Source organism: Equus przewalskii, chromosome 5 (assembly GCF_037783145.1).
Source record: "Equus przewalskii isolate Varuska chromosome 5, EquPr2, whole genome shotgun sequence".
Taxonomy (NCBI): domain Eukaryota; kingdom Metazoa; phylum Chordata; class Mammalia; order Perissodactyla; family Equidae; genus Equus; species Equus przewalskii.
Genome location: NC_091835.1, coordinates 43908327 through 43933861, shown reverse-complemented (window position 1 = coordinate 43933861; position 25535 = coordinate 43908327). Strand labels below are relative to the sequence as shown.

The following is a 25535-nucleotide window of genomic DNA, read 5'->3' as shown; positions in this document are numbered from 1 at the left end:
AGAGTGTAGGAGAAAGGAATTTTCCAGGCAGGGAGAATGGCACATATAAAGGCCTGGAGGATGGTGAGAATGGGTATCAAGTTTGAGGAGCTGAGAAAAGTTCAGAGTGACCACAGCATAAAAAGTGAGGAATGGGGAAGAAATGATACTAGAGAAGTAGTCATAAACTAGATCAAGAAGGAATGTTAAGTCCATGAAGGAGTCTGGATTTTATTGGAAGAACCATGGAAAGCCATTTGTGCATTTTAAACAGGGAAGTGAGATAACACATTTTCATCTTGCTTAACTCCATTATCCTTTGACTAACTGAATTAGCTGGTAGTTCTGCCACCCCCATGCTGGAACTAATCTATTCTTTCTATATCAAGAGATTCTTCTTCTATCCATCCTCTCAATTCTCTTTTTTCCTACAACAAACAGAACATGCAGGATTCTTGGGAAAGCTTCGCTGTTGCTCTTCTTGTCTACAAAAATCACACCTGAGGGAAGTATTAAACTTGTCTGGGATCAATATCAGATTGGGTTGAGCAGACTTTGTTCCCTCAAGCTCGTCCTGTCTCTGGCAAGCTGTGGACAATTTCCTATGGCTCTGCATCTGAGAGAATGAGAGGAAAACCTCCACATATAAAAATGATGCAGGGATACTGTTATCATATCCAAGTTGGGGATGCAATGGGAGAAATAAAATAGCATGTAAGTTAGCATTTTGAAAACTTAAGTAAGAAGGAGATTGGAAATAAAGTTCCTGGAGGCAAAATTCTGTGTGATATGGCTTGTTCTTATAGTGATTGCACGTTTGTGGCAGTCCATTACCGTTAAATGAGAAGAAAAACCTAGCAGGTACTTAGGCTCGGTGTTCAAAACATGAGTTTGAGGATGTGGGCAGTCTATATGTCTGTGAGAGAATAGAGAGGCACTAATGCCTAAAAGTCAAGAAAGAAAAGAGAAAGCAAAACCTTGGAAGCTAAAATCCAATATTTTAAAGGAAAGATGCTCCAGGCATCAGAGAAATGAGACCTATCTTACTTGTAAGGGTTTCTGATTCACCTTTTGTTCTTGAAACTAAATGACTGGAAGAATTTATAAAACTTATGATAGGGGTTCTGAGGAGAGAAGTAGGGGTGGGAATGGGGAAAGATATTGAGGTCATGTTTGATCTTTAAGCTGGAAAAAAAAAGAGTCCTTTCCATGTCCTTGTCCTTCATGACTTCTCTAGTGCCTCCCCTGATATTTATAAAGACAAAAAGAAGGCAGAAGGGCCATAAGAGCCTTTTCAGAGGCAGTAACTTTTAAATATGTAGTTATTCTATAAAATAATTGACACAGGCGATTAAATTTCTTATTACAAGATATAAACATGCTGCATGTTAGATTCAAGAACATATTATCCCCCTCACAGAGCTTAAAACTGTGTAGTTATTTTCTGATGCTTTAATGGATATATTCTAATTACTTATATATGAGAGAAAAGAGGGGAAGAAAGAAGAAAGGACTCTCTCTATACAAGGTGTAAATAATAAAAGTATAGACCAGGGAGTAGAGAAGGAAAGACGGAGTAAGAAGAGAAATTGTAGAAAGATAGGAGAGTGGTAGGTGTACACAGTTGGAATAACTTAATTCCTCTGTGCCCTAGAACAGTTCAGCACCTAGTTGAACTAGTTGGAATAATTGGAAATCATATCCAATTTCAACCTTGAGAAATGAAGTGGGCAATGATGAACTGGCCCTTAATGCCACGAGTTGTATGATGAACTGGCCCTTAATGCCATGAGCTGTGGAATTCTTCCTGAGCAAGAACACTGTACCAAAGCATTCCAGGGTTTATCATGGAGGTATGGCGCCATGGAAGTGAGAAGTTGGTATGCTAGGCCATCTGGTGAGATGCAACTTGTCAATTTCCCAGATGGTTTGTGAAAAGAGAGAGACTTGATATTGAACTGAGATCAGCATATGAAAAGAGCCATGAAATCACAAACTTAAAACCCATTTTTTCCATATAGTATTTTGAAAACTTCATTAAGGAAATTTGTTTTATATAACCTGAAAGATCGCATATAAAAGTTTTAATTTATAATATATAGAACCATTTCAGTAATATATACCATATTTGCTTTCACCTCTTTTAATAGGTGTCAATCTTAAGTTACTGAGTTAGGAGAAAGAAACTGATATTATTTTCACTGACTTATTTGCATATATCCAAGTTTTATAAGATTTCTGTAGAAGGAGGTCTGGTAGAATTTGACTATTCGGAATTGATTCTTTGGAAAAGCATGCTTTAAAAAGCCAGTGCCACGTTTGGAAATACGTCGTATTACTTTAAGATGATCTTTGCCTAATTTAAATTTCCAAATAAATGTAGTTTAGAACAATTTGCATGATGCTCACTAATGATTCTGAAAATGATGTAATCCTTAAGCATTACACACAGTATGACATATTCCTCATCTTCCTGTAACTCTGGGATTTTTAACACTAACATTTTAATATTAACAATATTCAAACACGTTGAAATCGTGCAAATTTCTTATTATTATTTCCCGTTTTTTTCAAGACACAATGCCTAATTTTTATATTTACCCTCTATTTTAGTTAGAACATGATAATGATTATATAGACTCACATAAAAATTCTCCTTCCATTTATAATGTGATCATATGAACAATAAAACCTTTTTTAATTTTAATTTTGAATTCATGTTTAAAATGGTTACTTATTTGGGAGATGTAATGTAAAATACAAATAATTTGGAGACAAATAGGACTTTTAATAATTTGTAATAGCTCAACTGCTGAGGAATTTAGACATAAATATCTGGGGCAGAGTATCAAATATAAATAAGCTTTTGACCTTGTATCTATTTTCACATTCAATTAAGATGTCAAAATTTTATAAAGGTCATAAAACAGAATGTATTTAAGACATGTTTGTTTGTGTGTGTTTTTTTTTTGAGGAAGATTAGCCCTGAGCTAACATCCGTGCCCATCTTCCTCTATTTTATATGTGGGATGTCTGCCACAGCATGGCTTGATAAGTGGTGCATAGGTCTGTGCCCAGGATCCAAACCAGTGAACCCTGGGCTGCCAAATTGGAGCAAGAGAACTTCATTGCTACGTCACCAGGCCGGCCCCTAAGACAGGTTTTTCTCTTTCTTGTCAGTTAGGTTGTCTGTGTTTGATTATCTTCCTGCATGCTACCAAGCATTTGATTATTTCACTTCCACCAGTTTATTCAACTTGACTGGAAAGGAGACAAGGTAAATGAGAGGAAGATCAAATTAGATAAGTGATTTTTGCTACTGTTAATGTAAGGAGTAGAGGGGAGATCCCAGCCTCTGTCTAAATAGAATTCAGACGTGCTTGAAAATTTAGTGGGACAGGAATTCCAGAAATCTATTGGCTCACAGCTGACAAGCTCCAAGGGGGAAAAACAAAACATAAAACTGAAGCTTGACCCTCTAAGAAAGCCTTAGTTCTCAAGTGGAGGGACAATTTTGAACGCATCAGGAAAGGTGTTGGGGTTGGCACTGGTAGTACCTGGTGGATTGGGGGGGTTGTCAATTAGGGGGATGTAGGACCTGGAAGGGCAGAGGGGGTACCCAGAAGAACTGGGGTGCCATAGCAAATGCCTTCCTAGACAGTGTGAGAAATACCTGAGTGGGTACTTTACAGGAAGAAGGCTGATGCTTCATGTGTTTGATGGGGCCAACTCCTTTATAATTGGAGTTAATATTGTAAATATACCCATTTACACCCACAGATGAGTGAAACCTGAGGAAACAGTGAATGATTAACACAGTATTTGGCATATGCTTGTTGTTCAATAAATGTTCATTGGAAGAATGAGTGAACTATGGTTGACAATATACGAAAGATGATTAGTGATCACAGATAAAAATACTGCGTGATAGAATGCTTGACAGTATTATATGTATGAAGTTAGGTGAAAAATCATTTTTATGGGAATTATCTGATCAGTAGATAAGAGATAGAGCCGATGAAAATATTTTGCCATTAGACATAAATATTTAATAAATTTTATATATTAAATCATTCTAGTCATATAATCAAGCCACGATTATAGGGGACTCGAAGTTAACTTGAGTATGGCAAACTTTACTTTTTAAAAAGAAAAAGAATCTACTACAGTATTAATTATGGCCCTTCATGACACACTGCACACATGAACCGATGGACTTAACGTGGCAAAAGAAAGCACCTCTATACCACAGCACATGAAACAAGAGATGCAATCATTTTAAATAAGATAATATCATACATTTAAATTGTGCTTTACAGGTTACCAAGTGCTTTCACAGATTATCTCATTTAGACTGCACTGTAATCCCAGGAGACAGAAGTGATTGTGATTCTCATTTCTACAGAGAGGTGAAGTGACTGAGTGATTGTGGGCAAGTAATCTCTTCTCTGCTGCCTTGTTTCACTGATAACTGTAACTTTTTTTTTAATCAGGTACTTGGTTTTCTCTAACCTGAGGCATATGCTACATTTTATTAAATATCTATGAAAAACTGAGAAAATATGCTCATTCAAAAATTCTTCCCAGCCATCATCGTGCTTCAAAGTGATAGAAATCTATAAAGACAGTACACTTTTAATAATAGTACAGCACATTTTGTCATGAGCAGCCTGTTCCTTCAAAAATTATCATGAAACAGATTGAGAGCTAAATAGGAAATGCTGAGCTCTCTGGTTAAAACAGAGCTCTCTTTTCATTCAGATCAAATCTAGATGGATGAGACAGAATAAATGGATGAACAATTATTCTATTTTTTTTTTCAGTCATGCTAGTACACTTCCCAGCTCAAGGTTCAGAAAATTTACAGAGGGGGTAGTATGGCATAGTGTGTTCAGCTAATATCTTTCTCAGCAGGACATATTCTAAAGAGGTAATAGTCATTTTCTGGGGCCTTCCTTCTATGATGCATCATCATTTTTATAACTTTCATATACAGAGTTTAGTGTCTCATGAACAAAGAGAAGAATTTAAAAAAGGAAAAATAACATACCCTTGGGCAAATGAAGTAAGCTCCTTAAAATTGTATTGACAGCTAATGCTGTTCTTCACATCTTTTTTCAGATACTCTAGTAAATTAAATAAAAAGAAGAGAAAAACAAACAAAACTCTTATCTTCAGGTATGCTTTTTCTTTGCAAAACTAATTTCACAGAACAGTCAGATATTAATAATGGGCCTCTTGGGGATGTAATTTTTTATGCGACTTGACATGCAAGTCATGAGTAATTAATTATGTCTTCTATTTACACTTTGTCAGATAAGAGTATTAAACAGAAGAGCTGAGAGAAACACAGAACACTACCATTAATCTGTTTAATTTGCAAATCTAATGCAATCAAAAGGAAGACATTAGTGTTAAAATTGTTTTTGTCCAGGTGGAATCTTTCACGGAGGGAAAGGCCTGTCTGAGGTGTAAATGTCGCACAAAAGCAGCCACAAAATCTCATGTAGGCTTCTAAACCCAGGGCAGAATTCTTCCTGGGTGTTTATATCAACTGTAAAAACTCTGGACATACAGAAATTGAAAGCCTGGGTTCTCTGGGTCAGCACGTTACATTACATTCAGCTCTATGCAATTATCTAGCAAAGTGCAGAAGCCCCAGATCCATTAAACTGAAGAAAGTGACAAGCAAAGGTATAAACTTGACACTTGTGAATTTATAGGAATCCTCTGACAGACAGCAGGCTTTGTTTGGTCTGGGAACTTGTTACTGGCACATTGATTGACAGAAAGGAGAAACTGCAAAACAGATTTTGGATGAGCAGGAACTAACTGTCTCCAGGACTGTCCAAATGACAGTCTCAGTCAAGGACTTAGAAACTGATAAAGTCACCTGCGTCTCAGGATATTTCTACAGCAAGAGGAAGAGGCAGAAGGTGTGAGTTAGTGAATGGGGAAATAAATGCTATGTCAGAGTTTTCACACAAAACGATATGGTTTACTGCTCACGGGGTCTATGGTCAAACAGACCAGAGTTTAATTCCTCACTCCTTCAGTACCTTTCTGAAACTCAGTTTCCCCAATACTGAAATAACGATAATGACATACAGGTGTATATAAGCATGGAATGAGATCATGGATGTAAAGTCCTCGATAAACAGCAGCCACTCAATAAATAGTGGTGATCACCGGTATCGTCACCATCATTTCAGTAAGGCAGTTTGGAAGAACTTATCTTCCAGTTTCTGCCTGAATTACTTGGATCTGCTATTTCCTTCGGGACATACCTTATATTCAAATGTGGCACTATTGGTAGGATCTTTTTTTTTTTTTCCTTCTCTGCTTTTTCTCCCCAAATCCCCCCAGCACATAGTTGTATATCTTAGTTGTGGGTCTTTCTAGTTGTGGCATGTGGGACGCCGCCTCAACATGGCCTGACAAGCAGTGCCATGTCAGCGTCCAGGATCTGAACCAGCGAAACCCTGGGACACCGAAGCAGAGCATGCTAACCTAACCACTTGGCCCCGGGGCTGGCCCCAATTGGTAGGATCTTGATTGCTGAGTTGGTAGCATGTTTATGGATATAACAGAAAGGTCTAGATCCTCGAATTAGTTTTGGGTGGCCAAATGCAATTTTAACTTGTTTTAAACAAAGTATAAAACTGTAGAAGAGATTCTACAAGGATGAGGGCATTGATATGTGAATTATAACTGCTATAATAAACATGGCAATGTTTTAGTCACATGCAGAGGATGCGAATTTGAAAGTATGCTGACAGTTACAACTTGTCTCCGAAAAAAATCCATTTCTTTTCCATTTATCTCTAAGAGTGCATACAGATTAATGCATGAACAACAGGATCCAGGGGAATTTAAGTCTGGGGACTAATTTACTGAACTACCCAAGCAACAAAGGATTATTTTATCTAATTAAGACAGAGCACACGTATTTAGAATTAAGCATTTGCATTTAACAGCAAATTCAGAATTATAAAAGCAATTAAAGCTAAAATGAGGTATGATAATTTTTTTCCTGCATACCACCACTGAGCTAAAGCTCATTTTAATGTTTGCCTTAGTAGCATTATTGAACATAAGGTGATGAATAGAAGCTCATGGCTGGGCAAAACTACCTTCTCAATCTCACTTCCAACCACTCATCTTCCGCACCCGAATCCATCTTTCCTGTTTACTAAAGCCTCCTAAACATAACTTGAATTTTCTCACATTCCTTCTTTTTTCCCCCTGTTCTCCAAACTGGAATGTCTCCCTTAACCTAGTTGATCTATCTGAACTCTATCAGACAAGATGCAGCTTAAAAATGTGTCTTCCTTCCTGAAACCAGTGCTCCTTCAGTCTAAATGCTCTCTCCCTCCATCTGAACGCAAGGGCACTTAGCTGAATAGAGTTCTGTCTCATTCATTTGCAAATTAATATATTACTACTTCAGGCTTCTCTTACAATAGTAAGTCATATACTATCTTTTAACTTGTTACATGTTTATTTTCCTTTATATGACACACTTATTGAGGGTATAACTTTGTTTCATACTCTTAAAAATGATGAATACAGTGCCTTGCTTATATGTCTAGTTTAACACGTTTGGTGATTGACTAGTTGACATATTTAAACATCTATTCACATTCATATATCTTCTATTCATCATCCCTGTTTTACTCAAGCTTTGTAAGCTCGTCTTACGCTTTCTATTTCATTCTAATTTATTGATATTATTTCCAAATATGCTACTTAATAATTGCTAAAAGAATGGAAGAATGACATTACTTCATCAGTCAATAAGGTATTTTGTCCTTACCTTCCACAATGGTAATGACCATGACTCCATTTTTAACTGATTCTCTGATGAGTAATTAAAATCTTGTCTTTAACACTGGTGGTAAGGGAATTACGAACGGGAATGCCTTAACATTTAATCCTTTCCAGAACTCAGTAGATAAATCTCATAAGAACATAGTTCAACATGCAATCTTCCTCATAATGCATTTGAGTTGGCAGCTAAATGGTTTTATTCAGGTCCTTGTGTGTTTTCCTGAATTTTTTCACATTTGTTTGGATATCCTTACTTTCCCTGCAAATGTAATTCATGTCTTTCAGAGACAGTCCTCCTGAGAAAGAGGCTATATCTGTCAACTAGTCAGTTAAAATACTTAGCAGAGTGTCATGCACAAAAATAAAACATAACTAAGCAAGGTAAAATAAACAATAGCTTTATCCTTTTTATTTGAGATAATTATAGATTTATAGGACGTTATAAAGAAATGTACAGAAAGGTCCCATGCAGCCTTCACCCTGCCTCCAGTCAATGTCGACATGTTGCATAGCAAAACAAGAAAATATCCAAAACCAGGAAATATCCAAACTACAAAATTGACATTGGTACAATCCATAGAATTTATTCAGATTTCACCAGTTATATATGTGCTTACTTGTGTATGTGTATGTATAGATCTTTAAACTTTTATCACACATATAACTTCATGTAACTACTACCACGATCAAGATACACGCTGTTCCATTATCACAAACCCCCTCAAGTTTCCCCTTTATAGCCATATACACCTCCTCCCTCCCCTACTCAATCTCTAATCCTTGGCAACCATGAATTTATTCTCCCTCTCCATAATTTTATTTCAAGGGTGTTATATAAATGCAATCATATAGTATGCAACCTTTTGAGATTGACTTTTTTCACTCAACCTAATTTTCTTGAGGTTCATTCAAGTTGCTGTGTGTATCAATAGTTCATTTCTTTTCATTCCTGAGTAGTATTACATGGTATGAGAGCACCACAGTTTATTTAACCATTCACTTAGTGAAGGACATCATGCTTATTTTCAGCATTTGGCTAGTTCCAAAAAAGCTGCTGTGCACAATTTCTGCACAGGTTTTAGTTTTTGATGAAAATAATCACAATTCCTCTTATATGGCTAATGCATCTTGTTTGGAGCAGAGGTTTTCAGAGATGGGTGAGGAGCTAGTGACTAAATACTGCATCAAACATGTTTGTTAGTATATTCAGGAAGGAGTAACCAGCTGTCCTCATTTTCCCAGAACAGGTCGATTTATGTCTGCTGTCCTGGCATAATGATCCCTTCACTCTGGAAAGTGCCCTGGTTGGTGTAATAAATTACATAATCACTCTGATTCAGATTACTTAAAGATTCCCAGCATCCCTAGTAGGTCTGCTCAGCTATGATGGAATTGAATTTTAGTAGATTGCTGATTTGTAACCTTTCTGAGTACCTGTGAAGTGACTCTCAGGAGTCTGAAAATGAGATAGTCTTCTTGCAGTGAAAGGCAGTCTTGCTGAAGACTCTATTTTTCCTACCTCCTCCTTTTCTGCTATAAAATGTTTCTTTTTGTGAGACAGTTTTATGGTTGGAGACAGCTCCCACGTTTTGGCTCCACAACTGGAGAGGAGAGTCCTCTTCCCCACCTTGCCAGTTTGAAAACTATTGCAGGTATAGATCCTGATAAGTCTGGCTTAGATCACATGCCAATCTCAAAGACAGTGGTCAGTGAGGTGCAGTCCCCAAATGGGCTCAGCTTGGGTCAGGTGCTCATCCCTGGACTGATCACTCTGTCCAGGGTAATGAGGTCAAGTAGAAGGATGGTATCCCCCTTTCAGAACATCCAGATCAAAAAGGAGGAGTTTTCCTTTAAGGATAGCAGGTCGGGGAGAAGATGGCAGACTTGGCCACTGGAAGAATGGTGACCTGGGCAACCACTGTAATTTGTGTCTTCTATGAAGAGGTCAGTAAACTGCCAGATGCCATACGGTTAGCAAGGAGCACAGGCAGAGTTCAATCCTATATCTTTTTTGACTAGAAAGCCTATATTCTTAATTTTTGTATACACAATATCTAGCTGTGGAGAAATGGGAAATAAATTCCTCTCAATATAAAGCTCTGAAGTTTTTCTATGTGATTAATTCTCAAGTAGTCACACTAATGGGAGGCAGACGTATAGGTGATGGTCCCGAACACTTCATGGTCATAATCAGCATGTGTGATCATCCATGTCCTTAACTGATGCAAATACAACTTGGAATTGAATACAACTGACGCACAGACCTATGGATTAATGTCCTAAATTGCAAAGGACTAAAAATGCTCTAGTCTTGAAAAAATTATACTAACACATTTAAATGAAAGGAGTATGCTAAAATAGTAGGACAATTTGATACTGTTTTTTTTTTTTTACAGACCCACTCAGATACACAGACATGGAAAAAAATTTGGAAGGATATATTCCCAGATGGTAGTTATTTTTGAATGGAGTGTGTAGGAATGACTACTTTCTTCTTTTTCTGGCTGTTGTACTTTATACATTTTCCACAGTGAACATGTATTAGTTTTCAAATTCTTAATCCATTATTATAAAATTCTTGTGTATGGTGATGCACACCTCATTCACATTTACTCAAAGCTTTCACATTAAGAACTCCCCTACTTCAGAACCACAAGAAGCCACATAGTAGAAAGGCTAATTGAAGGCTCAGCACAGCAACAAGAATTTCAAAAGAAAGAGTCTCATTAGGGTCCCAATTAGCATTCAAAAAAGTAAATAAAAAGATGTTGCAGCAATCAGATGGAAAAAGACTTTAAGATACAGCTTTTTGTTAGTTGCAAATATACAAAAAATGAATTCAAGGAAGTAAACTGGCTCAAGAATAGAGTGGCTGATTTTTAGCAGATTTAACAGTTTTAGCTAATTAAAACGAAACAACTGATAAGTTGTTTCTAGTATTAAGTCCATAGTACTTAATTCTAAGTCCTGGCAAACATTTTAGCATGGTTTTTACAATACCAGAATCTCTATGTTACAAATCCCAAGTACCTAAGCATTTTGAGTGAGGCCTGTAGTTATTTCTGACAGACTAATTGCAGAGGAAATTCCCCATGATGATGCAAAATAAACTCGGCCACATCTGAACACTTTATTTATATGTAAATAACTATTGAACCAATACATTTCATAATAACCTGGTTTTTTCTATAATACTTTACGGGAAGACCACATGACTCACTGTTTAATAATACATTACAGACAACACACAATTCCCTTGGCTTTTTATTATTCACCTTATTAATCAACTTAACATTCAGAAACTTTAGAAGCCAATGTTTCTCCCCAGATAAAATCTAGGAATTTTAAGTACATCCAAGTAATAAAGTATTTCGTATGGTAATGATGTTGGCACTTGTTGCAAATACGATGCTTATACGTTGTGGTATTTGACAAGAACACTCCCATTTTTATGATTACACTTTAGCTTTCAGGACAATGTCAAAGTAAATAGAAATCCCATAGCAATATTAATAGAATGTCTATTTTTTGTACCACCAACTCAGCTTAAATAGGAAATTCCTGGTTTATCTGAGAGAACAATGATATATGACAACTCAGAGACGGCGACTTGTATAAATGAGTTCTTCGAGATTTCCAGAAATTTTGATTTGATATTAAAAAAATGAGATTATTAAACTTAAGAAAAATATTTTATTAAATCACAGAGTTATTAATGTTATTTTTATACTCTCCAGATGCACTTCTTATCATAAATTCATGGGGGGGAATTCCTTTTGACCATGTCTGTGAGTATGTAAATAATCTGATCACAATTTTTCCCCTATTTTTGGCTCTAAAAGATATATTGATTTATCAACAGATAAAAACAAAGTTAAAGTCACAGAAAAAAATTACAGCTAACCCAAACTTTCACATTTTACCAGTACAGTAGCAGACTATGGGTATAGATTAGTATATTACAAGATAATGCAATATCTTTTAATTCTCTAGTGAAATACTGAGCATCTCCATTCTGATTCTGCTCCCTCCCCAAACCCCACTCAGCACCGCCTGCCTGATAGACTCTCCTTCCTAGTTTATCTCACTGCATCGGCTCTATTCCGTGCACTTGCATGTTTGCATCCTGTTCTTTCTATGTCTTCAGCCTGCCCCATAACTTCTGTTTGATCTTTCTCTCCCCATTTATTCTTTCAGCACTCATCCATTTATTCAGCAAGTATTTACTGAGCATCTAACATGGGTCAGGCACTACTCCAGCAGCTGGGAATATAGCAGTGAACAAAATGGATAAAGTCCTTGATCCCATGGAACCTACAAGCATTCCAATGCAGGCGGTAAGTAATAATAAAGACCCAATATAATGTCATGTAGTGAGTGGTACATTCTCTCAAGAAAACAAAACTGTGTAAAAGTGGTAAACTTTTAGAGTGATGGGGTGATTTCAGATTGACGGCTCAGGAAAGATGTTGAGGAAACGCCATTTGAGTAGAGCTTGGAACAAAATAAAATCTGCATTTACAGAATACATATTATGTACAGTGCATTCAACCCCTGATCATGGTTCATCATGGGACCCCACTGGGAAGAATGAGAATTGTCGTCTACCCAACTGGCTATTGTGGCCATGAAGAGAAGAAATGGTAATGAGCAGAAAATTTGGGCCAGTGTAAACAGTTTAAAGTGATGTTATGGAGGGCTAAGAACAGGACAGAAAGATGACAAGGTTCTCACATTTTATCTTTGTAACCCATCAGGTCTGTTAGCAAAGCAGTTATTCATAACATAAAGGAAAGCAGGAACAGTCACAACATAGTGCTCTACTAAAATGAAACAGAGATAGAACTAATGTGTTAAAGCTACAATCAGAAACAGTTCATCTAAGACCAAACCAAACTAAGCAACAAAATGGTTGTTCGAGAATCGAACAGCCACTTCTCAACTGACAGTAATTTCACCATTTATGACCAATTAGCAGTAATGTTAGAGACAAAATCTAAGCACAAGCTTAAGTTTTGACCTAGATGATCTTTGAAGAGTATAGTTTTATGATTCGATGAAATATACTGAACGAAATACATAGTTCTCTTAAGTTACATATTAAGAGAATGATATTGGGAAATAGGGTTGAAATAAATTTTCTTTCTTTTTTTTTTGGTGAGGAAGATTGGCCCTGAGCTAACACCTGTTGCCAATCTTCCTCCTTTTGCTTGAGGAAGAGTGGCTTTGAGCTAACATCTGTGCCCATCTTCCTCTATTTTGTATGTGGGACACCACCACAGCATGGCTTGATGAGTGGTGTATGTCCATGCCTGGGATCTGAACCTGTGAGACCTGGGCCACTGAAGTGGAGCATGCAAGCTTAACCACTATTCCACTGGGCTAATCCCGAATTTTCCATCTTTTTAATAGTCAAAAGCCAAACAAACTTTTTGTATGTACAATTACCAAATCCAAAGTTAGCACAATTCATAAAATAAGGACAATATGTTCTTTTTTTCTTCCAAGAGAGTTTCCTGAAAATCACTCCTTCATAGGAAAGTGGCAATGTTTGCTCTCCTTCACACAAATTCTTCCCTTTCTGAGGTTTAAATTATAATTGATCTTGCTGCTATGTTTTCCTTATCACTAAGGTTACATTTTTTTGTTTAAAAAAAGAAGCCTCTAGTGTACAAGCATACATATTGCTTCTTAGAGTGTATTCACTATTCCCATGAACTATTTTTAGAAAAAAAGTATTCTATAATCAAACTTGGGAAATGCTGCACACTATATATTCTTTATGGAAGACACAGTGCATATTAACTTACTAAGGCTCTGAAAAATTCTCGTATACACACACAAAATAAATGAATTAATACTAGTTTAAACAGAGTTAAACGATTTGCCAAATTCATGTCACCACAGAAGTGCTTATTTTTAATAATATCTGTTAACATCGTAAGTCTCTAATGTTCCGTGGAGCACATTTTGGAAGATGCTGCTCTATACACATTTGATTGTTCAACCTCTTTGACTTTGCTTTGCCTATTTTTACTGTCCTAGTTCTTTCTTCCTTCCTCTTTTTATTTTTGTTTATAACACTTACTGTGTGCTGACTGTATTCTAGGCACTGTTTAAAGTCCTTTATGCTCATGATCTCACTTATTCCTGACAATAATACCCTAAAATAAATACAATAGATCACCAAAGGGGTCCCAGAGAGGTGAAATAACTTTCCCCACATCCTTCTGCTGGTTAGTGGCATAGTCGAGAGAGCCAAGATTGAAATCAGGTCTCTCTGACCTGACACCTATACTCTCAGCAATAAGTGGCCAGTTCTTTACTCTTCAACCCCCAGAAACAATACTTCTTCCAAGCTCCACAGTGACCAACAGACTACCTATTTCCTGATCTAAAGATATTTCCTGGATCTTAGTTTATAGGACCTCTCTGTTGCATTAGAAACTGTTGGCCAATCCCTCCCACTTGAAATTTCCTAGACCCTGGGTTTCCTTGATTCTGATTTCCTCTTATACTTCTCTTGTTGTTCCTTCTTCATCTCCTTAGGTTCCTTATCAAATGTTAGTTCTCCTCAAGGCCCCATCATGGCCCACTACGCTTCTCTCCTTTGACCTCTGCTAGGACATCCCCATTCACATCTCCAGGCCTGACCTCTCCCCTAGATGCCCAAGTACTTGTTTTTTAGGAACTTGAAATTCAAGAGGTCTAGCACTGAACTCATCATGTCCTGTATCAGTAGGGGTCCTTGCAGGACACTCAGTGGAAATCCTAGAGAGTTTAATCAAGGGACTATTCATGAAAGTGTGGAGCAGATATAATGGCACTGAGTAGGGACAATAAAGTACCCAAGGATGAGCAGCAGTGAGAAGTTATTACCCTAAAGGGACAAGGAGAGGAAGCTGTTTCTGGAACTTGACCAGAATTTTGCCTTGTAAGAGGGGCTGGATTATAGGACTGGAAGAGGGAATGAAGCACTGCCCAACAGGGGCCAGCCAGGGTGGAGATTGGGGGAATAAGTGCTCCCATGTCTCTCTCCTACAGTAATCTTCTGCTAGTGCCTCATAATGGTCAGACTCTCTGCAGGATAAAGGGCAAGGGAGCTGAAGAAGCAGTCTCCATGGGGAAGCTTCATGGCTCTGAGCAGAGTGGAGAAGGAGGGTAGGTTGATCTGGAGGGGAATAGACACTACCCAGTACACTTGCTATCTTAAAGCTGCAATATCCTAGGCAAAGTTGTCAGTTACCTGCAAATTACCCTCGAGTCTTTTTCCTCAATTTCCCACACCTAACCAGTCTTTCAATTTATCTATTTTTGGCATTGTTCCTCTTCTTTTCATTCCTTTTTGCATCACCCTAATGTCAACATTTGTCGTCTCTTAATTGGACCATTACAATAACCTCCTAGAAATTTAACTGCGTCCAGGTCTGCTCCACCTTTGGGATAGCCTTTCTCACAGCCAAAAACTCTATCTAAAATGCAAACCTTATCCCATTAAGCCTTGATTAAACTCTTCAACAATCCTTTTCACCTAGAGAATAAAGGCCCTACTTTCTGGCACAGCATACATATAGGAGTCTCCCTGATCCGACTTCTATCACTTAATTTCCTTTTCTATATACTTGTTTTTTCCTAAATACTATGTTTTTGCAACATTGGGTCTTTGCTCATGCAATTTTATCTGCCTTTATGTCCATATTTTTTAGCCTAATTCATATCTGTGCTTCAGGACTCAGCTCAGGTGTCATCTTATAAGAAATCATTTCCCAAACCATGAGATATAGTTAGGTTTCTCTTGTCTAGCATCCCATATTTTCCTCTACTAAAAGAATGACAACAACAAACATGGCCATATTTTTATTTTATTTTATTTTTCTATGTCTATTTTTCCACCATGCCATATGTGAGTTTCAAGTGACTGTAATCTATTCCTGTACCTCCAATAACTATTATAATTCCTGGCACACAATAGATGCTCAATAAATGTTTGATTTAAGTGAATAGAATTAGGCAGTAAATCATTATCATGGAATCCTGAAAACAGACTTAGTATTGAAAGAAAAAAGTAACTTCTCAATGTGGCCATTCTGGCTTTGAGGAAAGACTGGCCAGCCAAGAAAATTTATAGAATGCTCTTTCAAGGAAACTAAAAGACAAGGAGAGATTAACCAGAAGTTAAACCCAGGATCAAAAAGCAGGAATTCTAGAGTTAATCAGAGTAGAATCCTGATTCAGAAAGTAAGGTACAAGCAGTTAGGAACCAGACCTCAGATAGGACACCAATATACAAAGGGCACTGAAGAGTCTGTGGAATTCCCTAACATTTGGTTTGTACATGCCAATCACAAGCTCCTATGGGTGAAAGCTAGAGGAAATCATGATCTGGAGCAGTACACAGGCCCAGAGTTGGTTTCTGGTGTGGATTAAAGGCAAAGAGAGCAGGGACAGAAATTTCTCTGTACTTGATGGGTCAATAGGAGATCAGAATGAAGGAACAGGATTAGGGGCCTGGTAGACTCATGATGATATTTTCTCACACATAAATCATCCATTTAAGAAAGCAAGTGGGCAGAAAGAGAAAAAATAAAAGTCTCAATTATCTGAAAAAAGTTAAATGAGAGGATAACAACAACAACAAAAAACCCAAAGCATTCATCATCTAATTCACATATACATTAGTAGTAAAAAATACAATTCTAAGTTTGGACCCCTACATTGTACATTGTAGGTAAACTACATCCATACTCTTTTTATTTGCTAGTAAAGGTATAAAAATTACCAGGTTCATTTTGTTTTAATTTACATTATGATAGGGATAGTTCTATTAGAAAAATGAACTGCATAGCATTCCTATTTAGGAGGAGTAGAAAAGCAAATAAATGAAGAGTATTCAATAAGGAAACATTTATTTGCATATAAATAGAAGAATGGCAATATATTTGTTTTCATCAAACTTTTCTCATTTGACTCTCTAATTTTCCCTATATTCATTTTCTTACAGAAATTACCATGATATCTATAATTTCTAACACAACTCTCAAACTGAGAGTTCTATTTCTAATTCTGATTCTATTTCTGAAATATTTTACCAAGCATATGTCATTTTTCTTTCTTTCATCTCAATTTTCTGACAAAATGGAAAGTAAAACCTTTTTTATAAGAAACCTCTACAACCTTGTTTCAAATATCTTCTTTTTGTTCGGTGGTTTTAATACATTCAGAAGTAAGAGGAGTTGGCCTTTTAGTTAACTAGAATGCCCAGGGAAAGCAGACATCTTTAACTGGAGAATTAGATTCTGAATGAACGAGTTGAGGGTGATTTTCTGACGCAGGGATAAGATATGGTTCTACTTACGGAAATCAATTTGAAGGCACCATGTTCAGAGGGAAAAAACTAAGGATCAGTACTCTGGAGACGTAGGACAAGCTCGTGAAGAGACAAGCTTACTAATTAGGCATAATTAGTGATCACAGGTTACATGAGAGATGTTTAGGAAGGTAATTCACATATTCTTCTGGATGGCTGTAGAAACAATATGGAAGCTGCTGGAGCCAAAAGCACCATGAGAGGAGAGGACAAGAGCCTTTGTGTTCTGCTTCCAGCTGTATCCCACCACACTCACCTTCTTTCTCATACTACTTATGCCATATTAACCTTGTTTTGGCCCCTCAAATCAGTGACACAAGTGTACATATTTATTTAAGCAGAAAGAGCTGATACCAATGGGTCTCTAAGGCCACCATAGAAGAGTTCTGTAAGGCACTGGGTTATGCCCCCAGATTAAACACCACCATAGATATAATCAAGATCAGGGTGTAGAAAAGGCTTCATCTCTTATGGGCAAAGTTATGGCAAAATATTAGAGAATTTCTATTAGAGGAATGCAGAAATTTTTGTCAGCTCTGGCTGGTAGTAGTCATAGAAGAAGGATGACATGGAAGAGGAAGTAAGACTATTACCTGGATATTTGGGCATTTTTCTGAAGTTATAGGTCACATAAAGAGGTAAGAAAAGTTATTTCTTCTAGTATTTCAACTCTACTTCTTAACTGGTGATGGTAACTAGCAGTTGAGGTAACATTGATGAATAAATGATCAATCAACAGTATTACTTTTTTGGAAAAAATAACATATTGGTATTTTGATTTATGATTTCAGTAAGTTCCTAATATAAGGGACTGGTAACAGTTTATTATTTTTTAGTGGCAATGATTGAATTGTAATTATAATAATTTAATTCACAAAGTGATAATTTTCTCATATTTTCCTTAAAGATGTGTTTGCAAGTCAACATTATGATATTTAACACTTCTCAGTGAAAAACTATATAATGCCAAAAATTTGAATCCTGTGTAATGAAGTTTCTGTTATATGCTTAATACCACATACCAAGGACGGTGGAAGACAAAAACCTACAATATACATGTCTTTATTTCAAAAATATTTACAACATATTTGAGTAATAAAGTGACTACACTAACTGTTTTCCGGTAAAGCTCATCAGTGCAGTGGGGCTATGCTTCTGAAAATGCAACAGCACTGGAACTGTGTACTTGAAGGCATTAAATTAGGAAGAAAATGAGAAATAAACATCTGTGGTCATTGCTGTTAAGTCTTCTATCAGGCCATGCTGCTACCAATCGCAATGGTTTATATAGATGCACCAACTGCATCCAAGACAAAAGCTCCTTTGCAAACCCTCCATAATCAGGCTGGAATTATATTTATGAGACTCAGTAGCCACTGTGCATGTATGTCTAAGTAGTTTTAAGTTGGACATTTAGATGCTATAAATAGTGCTATTAAAAATAAAAAATGACTCATTGTTTTTAATATTCATACAGATGAGGATTTTCTTATGGGCCAAAATGAGGCAGAGATATAATGCCATTTTTTTATTTTTTCATATAACAACAATCTTTTTCACAACAAAGAACAAAAACAACCAGATGGGAAATTATCACCCAATCCTCTGTAGAAGCCCAGCCCAGTGAACCTTCTCCAGCTTACTGGGGATGTCACATATAAAAGGGTCTCTCTAAAAGGCTGGCAACAACATTTACCAAAGACGTCAGTTGACAGAAGAGTTAATGGCGGCACACTTCATTGCCAGGAGGACGGTCTAGGCTGCTCCAGAAAGATGAAAAGATTGTGGTTTATTTGTCAACATTGTATAGTGTAGAAGGTAGATGAAACCTCAACAAGGAAAGTGAAACTCCTTCTGTGGATGTGTGTGTGTGTGTGTGTGTGTGTGAGAGAGAGAGAGAGAGAGAGATAGAGGGACAGGGAGATTGGAAAGGCTCAGAGGGCAAAGGAGAAAAAGAAAATGAGAGAGGGGCCACAAGGAAGTGGAGAAAGACAGATAGTCCTTGGCATGTGGATATTTCTCCCGAATAAGACTAGTATGGCCAGCTTCTTAATAATCATACTCTATAGAATTAAACATAAACCTCTTTTAGAAAATGTAATTAAGGCCCCTTTCAAATTTAATATCCTTTGATTATATATCAGGTAAGAGGAAAAATGGAAGGGAACAGAGAAAGGAGGTTAAGAAAGAAAGAATGATTCATGCCAAGCTATGAGTTTAGAGAAGCATTCCAGTTGACTACTAATGAGCACCATTTCAGGCAAGGCAGAATTGAAATTCCTATGATGTCATATTCTACAATGTGTATCTTAATTGACAAAACGCTGATATCCAGTGAACGGATAGAGGAAGAAATTTTCAGGGAGAAGTTTAGTAAAGATAGGAAGGTAAAAGAAGTTCCATTATTTTCACTGGAATTATGAGAAGGTGTACAAGAGGGAGACTCTCCAGAAAAATATTCCATTTACATTTGCATGTGGGTAGGAGATTTTGAGATTGGCAGGCTCCTAGTATAGTTGATAATAGTTATATATACTATCAATATTGATATGAAATTAAACATTTTCATAACTGACATTGTGCTTATGCAACATCAATTATGCAGTTATTAGCCTCATAACTTACAGTAGCTGATTTAGACAATCTGAGATGCCTGATTAAATGTGACCATCACTAAGCCATGGATAAGGAACAAAGCACAAAGCCTTCATAGCCAGGCACATTTAGGCTACCTCAGTGGAACTGGTTACATCCAACCATGATTCAAATTTTCGGGCTTCCCCATCACTTATATCCAGCTGTTTGTTTCTGATTTGTGGAAAAGACAAAACATAAATCAATCCTCATATTTGAGTTTCTCTAATTTTATGGCTTTTAGAAACTTTCATTTTTATATGGAGGATACTTGATATGCAGTAGTGAAAGATTTATCAACATAATAAGAACCACAGAAATTTATAGGGGGCTGGAGGAATGGTTTGTTTCTGACTCAGCACACACAGATCTTTTTAGATCTTATCATTCATATTCAATTGACAATCTGGTATTTAATAATGGAATTTGTTTCATGTTCCTATCACCACCTCCATGTTAGGTCTATTTTATTAACACTTGTTCAGGACCTTGAATGCAAAAGTATCTCCAAATTATAAAGAGATTATCTTATGTACCCCATTTACCATGTAATATACTATTCCCAGAATGTAAATGCATTACTCCCTGTGCCCAGTTTATCACTTTGAACATCTCTTGTCAACTGTAACAAAACAGAATTAAGTGAAATAGCATATGTGAAATTCCTGGAAGGCTGACTGGCACATAGTGGGTATTCAGTATATTCGGGATATATATCCTTCCTTCAGTATACTTTATATTAAGGTGACATAAAACTGCATTTACATAAAATAAAGAGTAATGATTTTCTTTACAAAATTATTTGTCCCATTACAATATTCACTTAAATGAAAAGATTTATCAATGTATTTACTATGTGATGCAGTTTACCATAGTTGACATTAATCTGCAAACGTGCAGGAATACACCTATTATGTGACACAGGGGGAGCCTCTATTATTGTCACTGAGAATACCATTATGCTATCATGCGACTGCATTTTCTCATTTCGATATCAAGTTTTGATTAGAACTTTTCCCACCTTCTTTGCATTTTAATTGCAGCACTCTACCCCCACTCCCAAACTCATCATTTGGCCATTTCTGTAAATCTCACCACTTACAAAGAATTCAAATAAAAACGTGCAGTTGTGCCAAAGGTTGGCTTTGGATCAGACGTCATACATGTAAATATTAGCTGTTACTTAGTAAAATGTGTATTAAAATGGATTCATGGCAAGTGTTGCGTAGACATAACAGTCACGACAGATTTTGACAAATAGAAAAATTAATAGAAAACAATACTTTTAATACATTTGTGGTGTGTGCTAAAAGAGCAACCTCCTAGAATGAAATCATATGACCAAGCTTACTATTTACCAGGTTTTAAATAAAAGTATTATTGGTAACTTAAGAAAAATGTAAAAACATATTAAATGTGATTTAGAATCTTATTTATGCACTCTTGCTGTTTCTCCCTGAAACTATTTTTCCTATTTTCCATTAAGATAAATGAAATATTTAAAATTGATGCTGCTTTCAATCCATTGGTCCTGTTCCACTATTTCCTTGTCAAGCATTCATAATTAATGATGTATGTAAGCAAGAAGTGACTCTTTGATAAGAAATCATTTGCATCCATTAATGTTTCATCCATTTCTAAGGTAGGTATCACTGTGGTGCTGAAAGGATAGCTCCCGGTCACCTGTCGACACTCTTGAGTTTGCTTTGCCCAGAGGAGAAAGGAAGGACTAATGACAGAACTAAAGAACACCCACTGAAGACACGAGTGGTAGGAAATTACCTCATAATTTCACACCACTTTCTAAGAAACCATCTAGCTGAAATTTCTTTTGAAAATTTTATGTACAGTATAGTTGTCAAACTAGGATTTTTTTTTTTTTTTTTAAAGCAGTCTCTTTGCTTTTCATTTTCCTCAAAGTAAAACCCTGGAGCAGTATATTCCGAAGAAGACTCAAAAAAGTTAATTTACACAGATTTTTATGCCACTGAAATTTAGAGGTAGCATCCTCTGTAAATATAGTGAGGAAAAGTCAAGAGACTTTGTAAAGGGAATTATCGGGTTGAAGATGAGGACTTGGGGAGAGGAGTCCTCCCCACGATCAAGCTGACACTCCTTATTCAGAGAAAACCATGCTCACGACCCACTCCGGCAGTCCATTTTCGACCAGGGAGCTCAGCCCCGGGTGTATAATTCCAGCAGAAGGTAAATAAAGACAAAGCAGCCACACACTCCGTTGGGGGAGGGCGGAAAGGTTAAGCAGCATTGGAGTGCAGTAGCGACCAGAACGGAAAGTGACCTCATTTTGCCTGAGGAAGCACTATCCAACAAGCCCACCTTTGATGTGGATACCAGCGGCGGCAAAAGAGCACAAAGGGTGAAAGCTGGAGGGAGCAAACTTCCCTATTCCACCCCATCCCTTAAGACCGCCGGGAACATGCACACGCAAGGACAACAAAGCGTGCGCCGGGGCTGCGCGGCCAGCGCTTCCAGTGGCCGGACCAACCCGGGGCGCGCCGCTCACTCGCAGCGGAGCGAGGGCGCCGGAGCGCGGCCGCGGGCAGGCCCGCCGGGGCAAGGGGCGGGGGCTCCCCTACCTTCAGCAGCACAAAGAGCCAGAGCAGAGGCAGGAGGCGGCGTCCGCCGCGCGTCCTCGTGGGCAGTTGCCCCATCGCGGCGCGGACGGTGACCCGGGGGGAGGCGACGCGGACCGGCTCCCCTGCCAGCGGCTCACAATGGCGAACTGGGGCTGCAGCCTCAGACCGTGGGCGCCGAGGCTGATCCCGGCGGGCGCATGCTGCTTTTCCAAGTCCCCCTGCGTCTGCTCCCTTTCCTCTTCTGCGCCCGGGGTCCTTCAGGAACGTGCCAAGCGCTGCTGTTCTTTAACAGCTAAGGATGGAGAGGGTGGGGATTGGAGTGGGCGAGGCTCTGCCGCCGCTGCCACCGCGGCCGCCGGAGAAGGCGCGGGGTCCGCGTGGTGAGCGAGAGGCGGGGGCCCTGCGCCCAGCGCACCGCGGTCCTCTGGCAGCCGGGATACTCTCGCTCTGGGCTGCGGACTCATAAAGTGACAGCCTCCCAACCCTCCCACCAGGGTCCGCCTCTTATGGCTGGACAGCCCCCACTCCGGACTCCGCCCCAAACCTTTCCACAGTCTCTGGGACTCAGGAGTTCTGTGGGATTTCCCTGACTCTTCTTGAGCAACCCCGGGCCAGATCCCCGTCTCCTCTCAGTCTTCCTACATGTGTTCTCAGTTGTGCTTATAAAGAACCAGTAACACTTGGAGGGGAGTGGTGGTTGTGATTATAATGATGGAGTGTGGGAAGTGTGTGTGCGCGCGCGCGTGTGAGATGGGGAGGATAACTCTCCTCTCTTTCATTCTCTCTATCCCATTTGCACACTCTTTTTCCATCTCACAGTCACCCAGGAAGAAAGAACACTGTTATAGACTTTTTCCATTTGACATCAGGAATTCTTGTAAATTTCAAGGGCTGTCTTTTGATGCTAAAGTCTGTTATGTCACCTGAAGCAGCCTATAGGAGAAAGGAGTCATAACATATTACATATATTTGCAAACAGATATACACTTCTATGTTTAATTATAAAAGAAACTATCTTGAACTGTTTCAGAGTGGTATGCCATTTTACATTCCCTTCAGCAATGTATGTGTGTAGGGGGGAGAGGAAAGGAAGAGGACGTAATTAAAAAGTGATAGTGTCAGGGGTCTTTGTGGTGGTGAAACAGTTCTGTGTCTTGATTGTGGTCGTGGTTACACAAATCTACCCAGATAATAAAATCTACACACACACACACACACAAATGAATACATGTAAAACTGGTGAAATCTGAATGAGGTCTGTGAACTGTCCCAATGTGAGTTTCCTGATTTGGATACCTACTATATTTACGTAAGGTGCTACCTTTGGAGGAAACTCGTTGAAGGGTACATGGGACATTTCTTACCATTTTTTTAAAATTGAGATACAATAGAAATATATAACACTATATTAATTTCAGGTGTACAACACAATGATTCTATACATATATATATATAGCAAAATGATCGCCGTAATAAGTCTAGTTAACATTCATTATGATACACAGTTAACGCATTTTTTTCTTGTGATGGGAACTTTTAAGATCTACTCTCTTAGCAACTTTCAAATATAGAAAACACTATTCTTAACTATAATCACCATGCTGTACACTACCTCCCCATGACTTATTTATTTTATATCTGTTTGTACCATTTAACCCCCTTCACCCATATACTTTCTAACAAGGGTGAATTATTCATGCAAAACTAATCTGTGACTTTTTAGAAGCTCAGAAAACTATTTCCAAGTTGTGTATCTCCAAACTATTTACGTACCTTTGGTTGTTATGTGTAGTTTTTGAAAGATGTCTGTCAAAATAAACCTCGGGGTACACTATTCAGATATAAATCATTTTTTATTATCATGTAAATTACCCTGCTGTGCCTTGCCAGTAGTGGGACTTCCAATATGTCTTTGACATGCTTGGGCACCAGGAGACAGGAAAGGTGACCTTGGTCATGAATGTAGGAGTTCAGGCAGTGACTTTGTCTCAGTCACACAGTCAGGGGAGTAGTGGCATGGAAAAAGACCCAGGGCTACATTTACTCTGCCTTTTGCTAGATGGGCAGTGACAAACACTAACCATTTGGTTGGTATGTATACGTGTGTCTGAGAATGGTTTAGAGTGAATATATTTACATGAGTACTTATGTGTACCAAATGCTTATATGCATAAATGTAGAATAATGGTCTGAATTTATGTGAGACTGTTGTCTTTGGCATCTTCTTTTAGAAACTTCTTTTGTTGTCACCTTCTTCCCTCTTATATGCTCACTTTTAGTGCCCTTGTGCCCACTCTTGGTTGGCCTGGACCTTCTCTTTCTCTTGCAAAGATATTAGCTGCTTCTCCGTCCCTCTGGGTCAGACTCATGGGCTAGCTGAAAAGTTTATTTGTGTGACTGCACTTGCAGGGGCTTTGGTTTGATATATTTTCCTTTCATTTTGAAGCTCCTGAAAGCAACAGTCTATTCCAATCCACTCCCAAAAGTGGCATTAAAGTGATCTAATATCTAGAACTGAAGGTCTGTTTAGACCAGCAGCAAAATCATACTTACATGTTGCCAACAATTCCCATTTTGAATAGAGTTTGATTTTAAAGTGCGTATGTGTGTCCATGTTGTGGATTATAAATATATATGAAAATATTCATGTGTGTGTGTATATGCATATGTGTGTATGCAGATAGATGAATATAGGCTTACCTGATGTATATAGGGCATTAGAAAGCAATTCTACTGATTATACATCCTTGTAAATGCAAAAAGAACTTTCACAATGGTGCATATTTTTATACAATCATATTTTGCTATGTTATCTTTCTATTTTTTCTCCATCGTTTGTATCACAAAAATGCATGGCGCTTTATGCCCTCACACATATGGACCACTTTTGGGGAACAATAACAGTAAACAGTAAACAGTAAAGCAGTCCCCAGGAAAGTATTAGTAATTAGCTTTATTAATATTCCATTAAGTAACACTATGATTAGATGGCCTGAAGGTGTTATTTCACAATCACAGAAAATTTTCTCTCCAGAGAAAAGTGTTTTACTTAGCTGTTGCAGATAAAATAGTTTCATTTCTTTGCATTGCACTTAAAACAGTAACAATCTTGTGAATCTTCCTGGGAG

General features: G+C 37.8%; 1 protein-coding gene across 2 annotated transcripts in view; it reads right to left on the bottom strand.

Moving 5' to 3' along the window:
• PTPRO (protein tyrosine phosphatase receptor type O) overlaps positions 1–23108 on the bottom strand; it is a 222172-nt gene extending 199064 nt beyond the window's left edge. Inside the window, exon 1 of one of the 2 annotated variants that reach the window (XM_008515607.2) lies at positions 22408–23108. In XM_008515607.2, coding sequence (XP_008513829.2) covers positions 22408–22482 — 75 coding nt within the window. In that variant the 5' untranslated portion in view covers positions 22483–23108. The remainder of the gene's footprint in view (positions 1–22407) is intronic. The other variant, XM_008515605.2, reaches the window with a different exon arrangement.
• Between the last annotated feature and the right edge of the window lie 2427 nt (positions 23109–25535).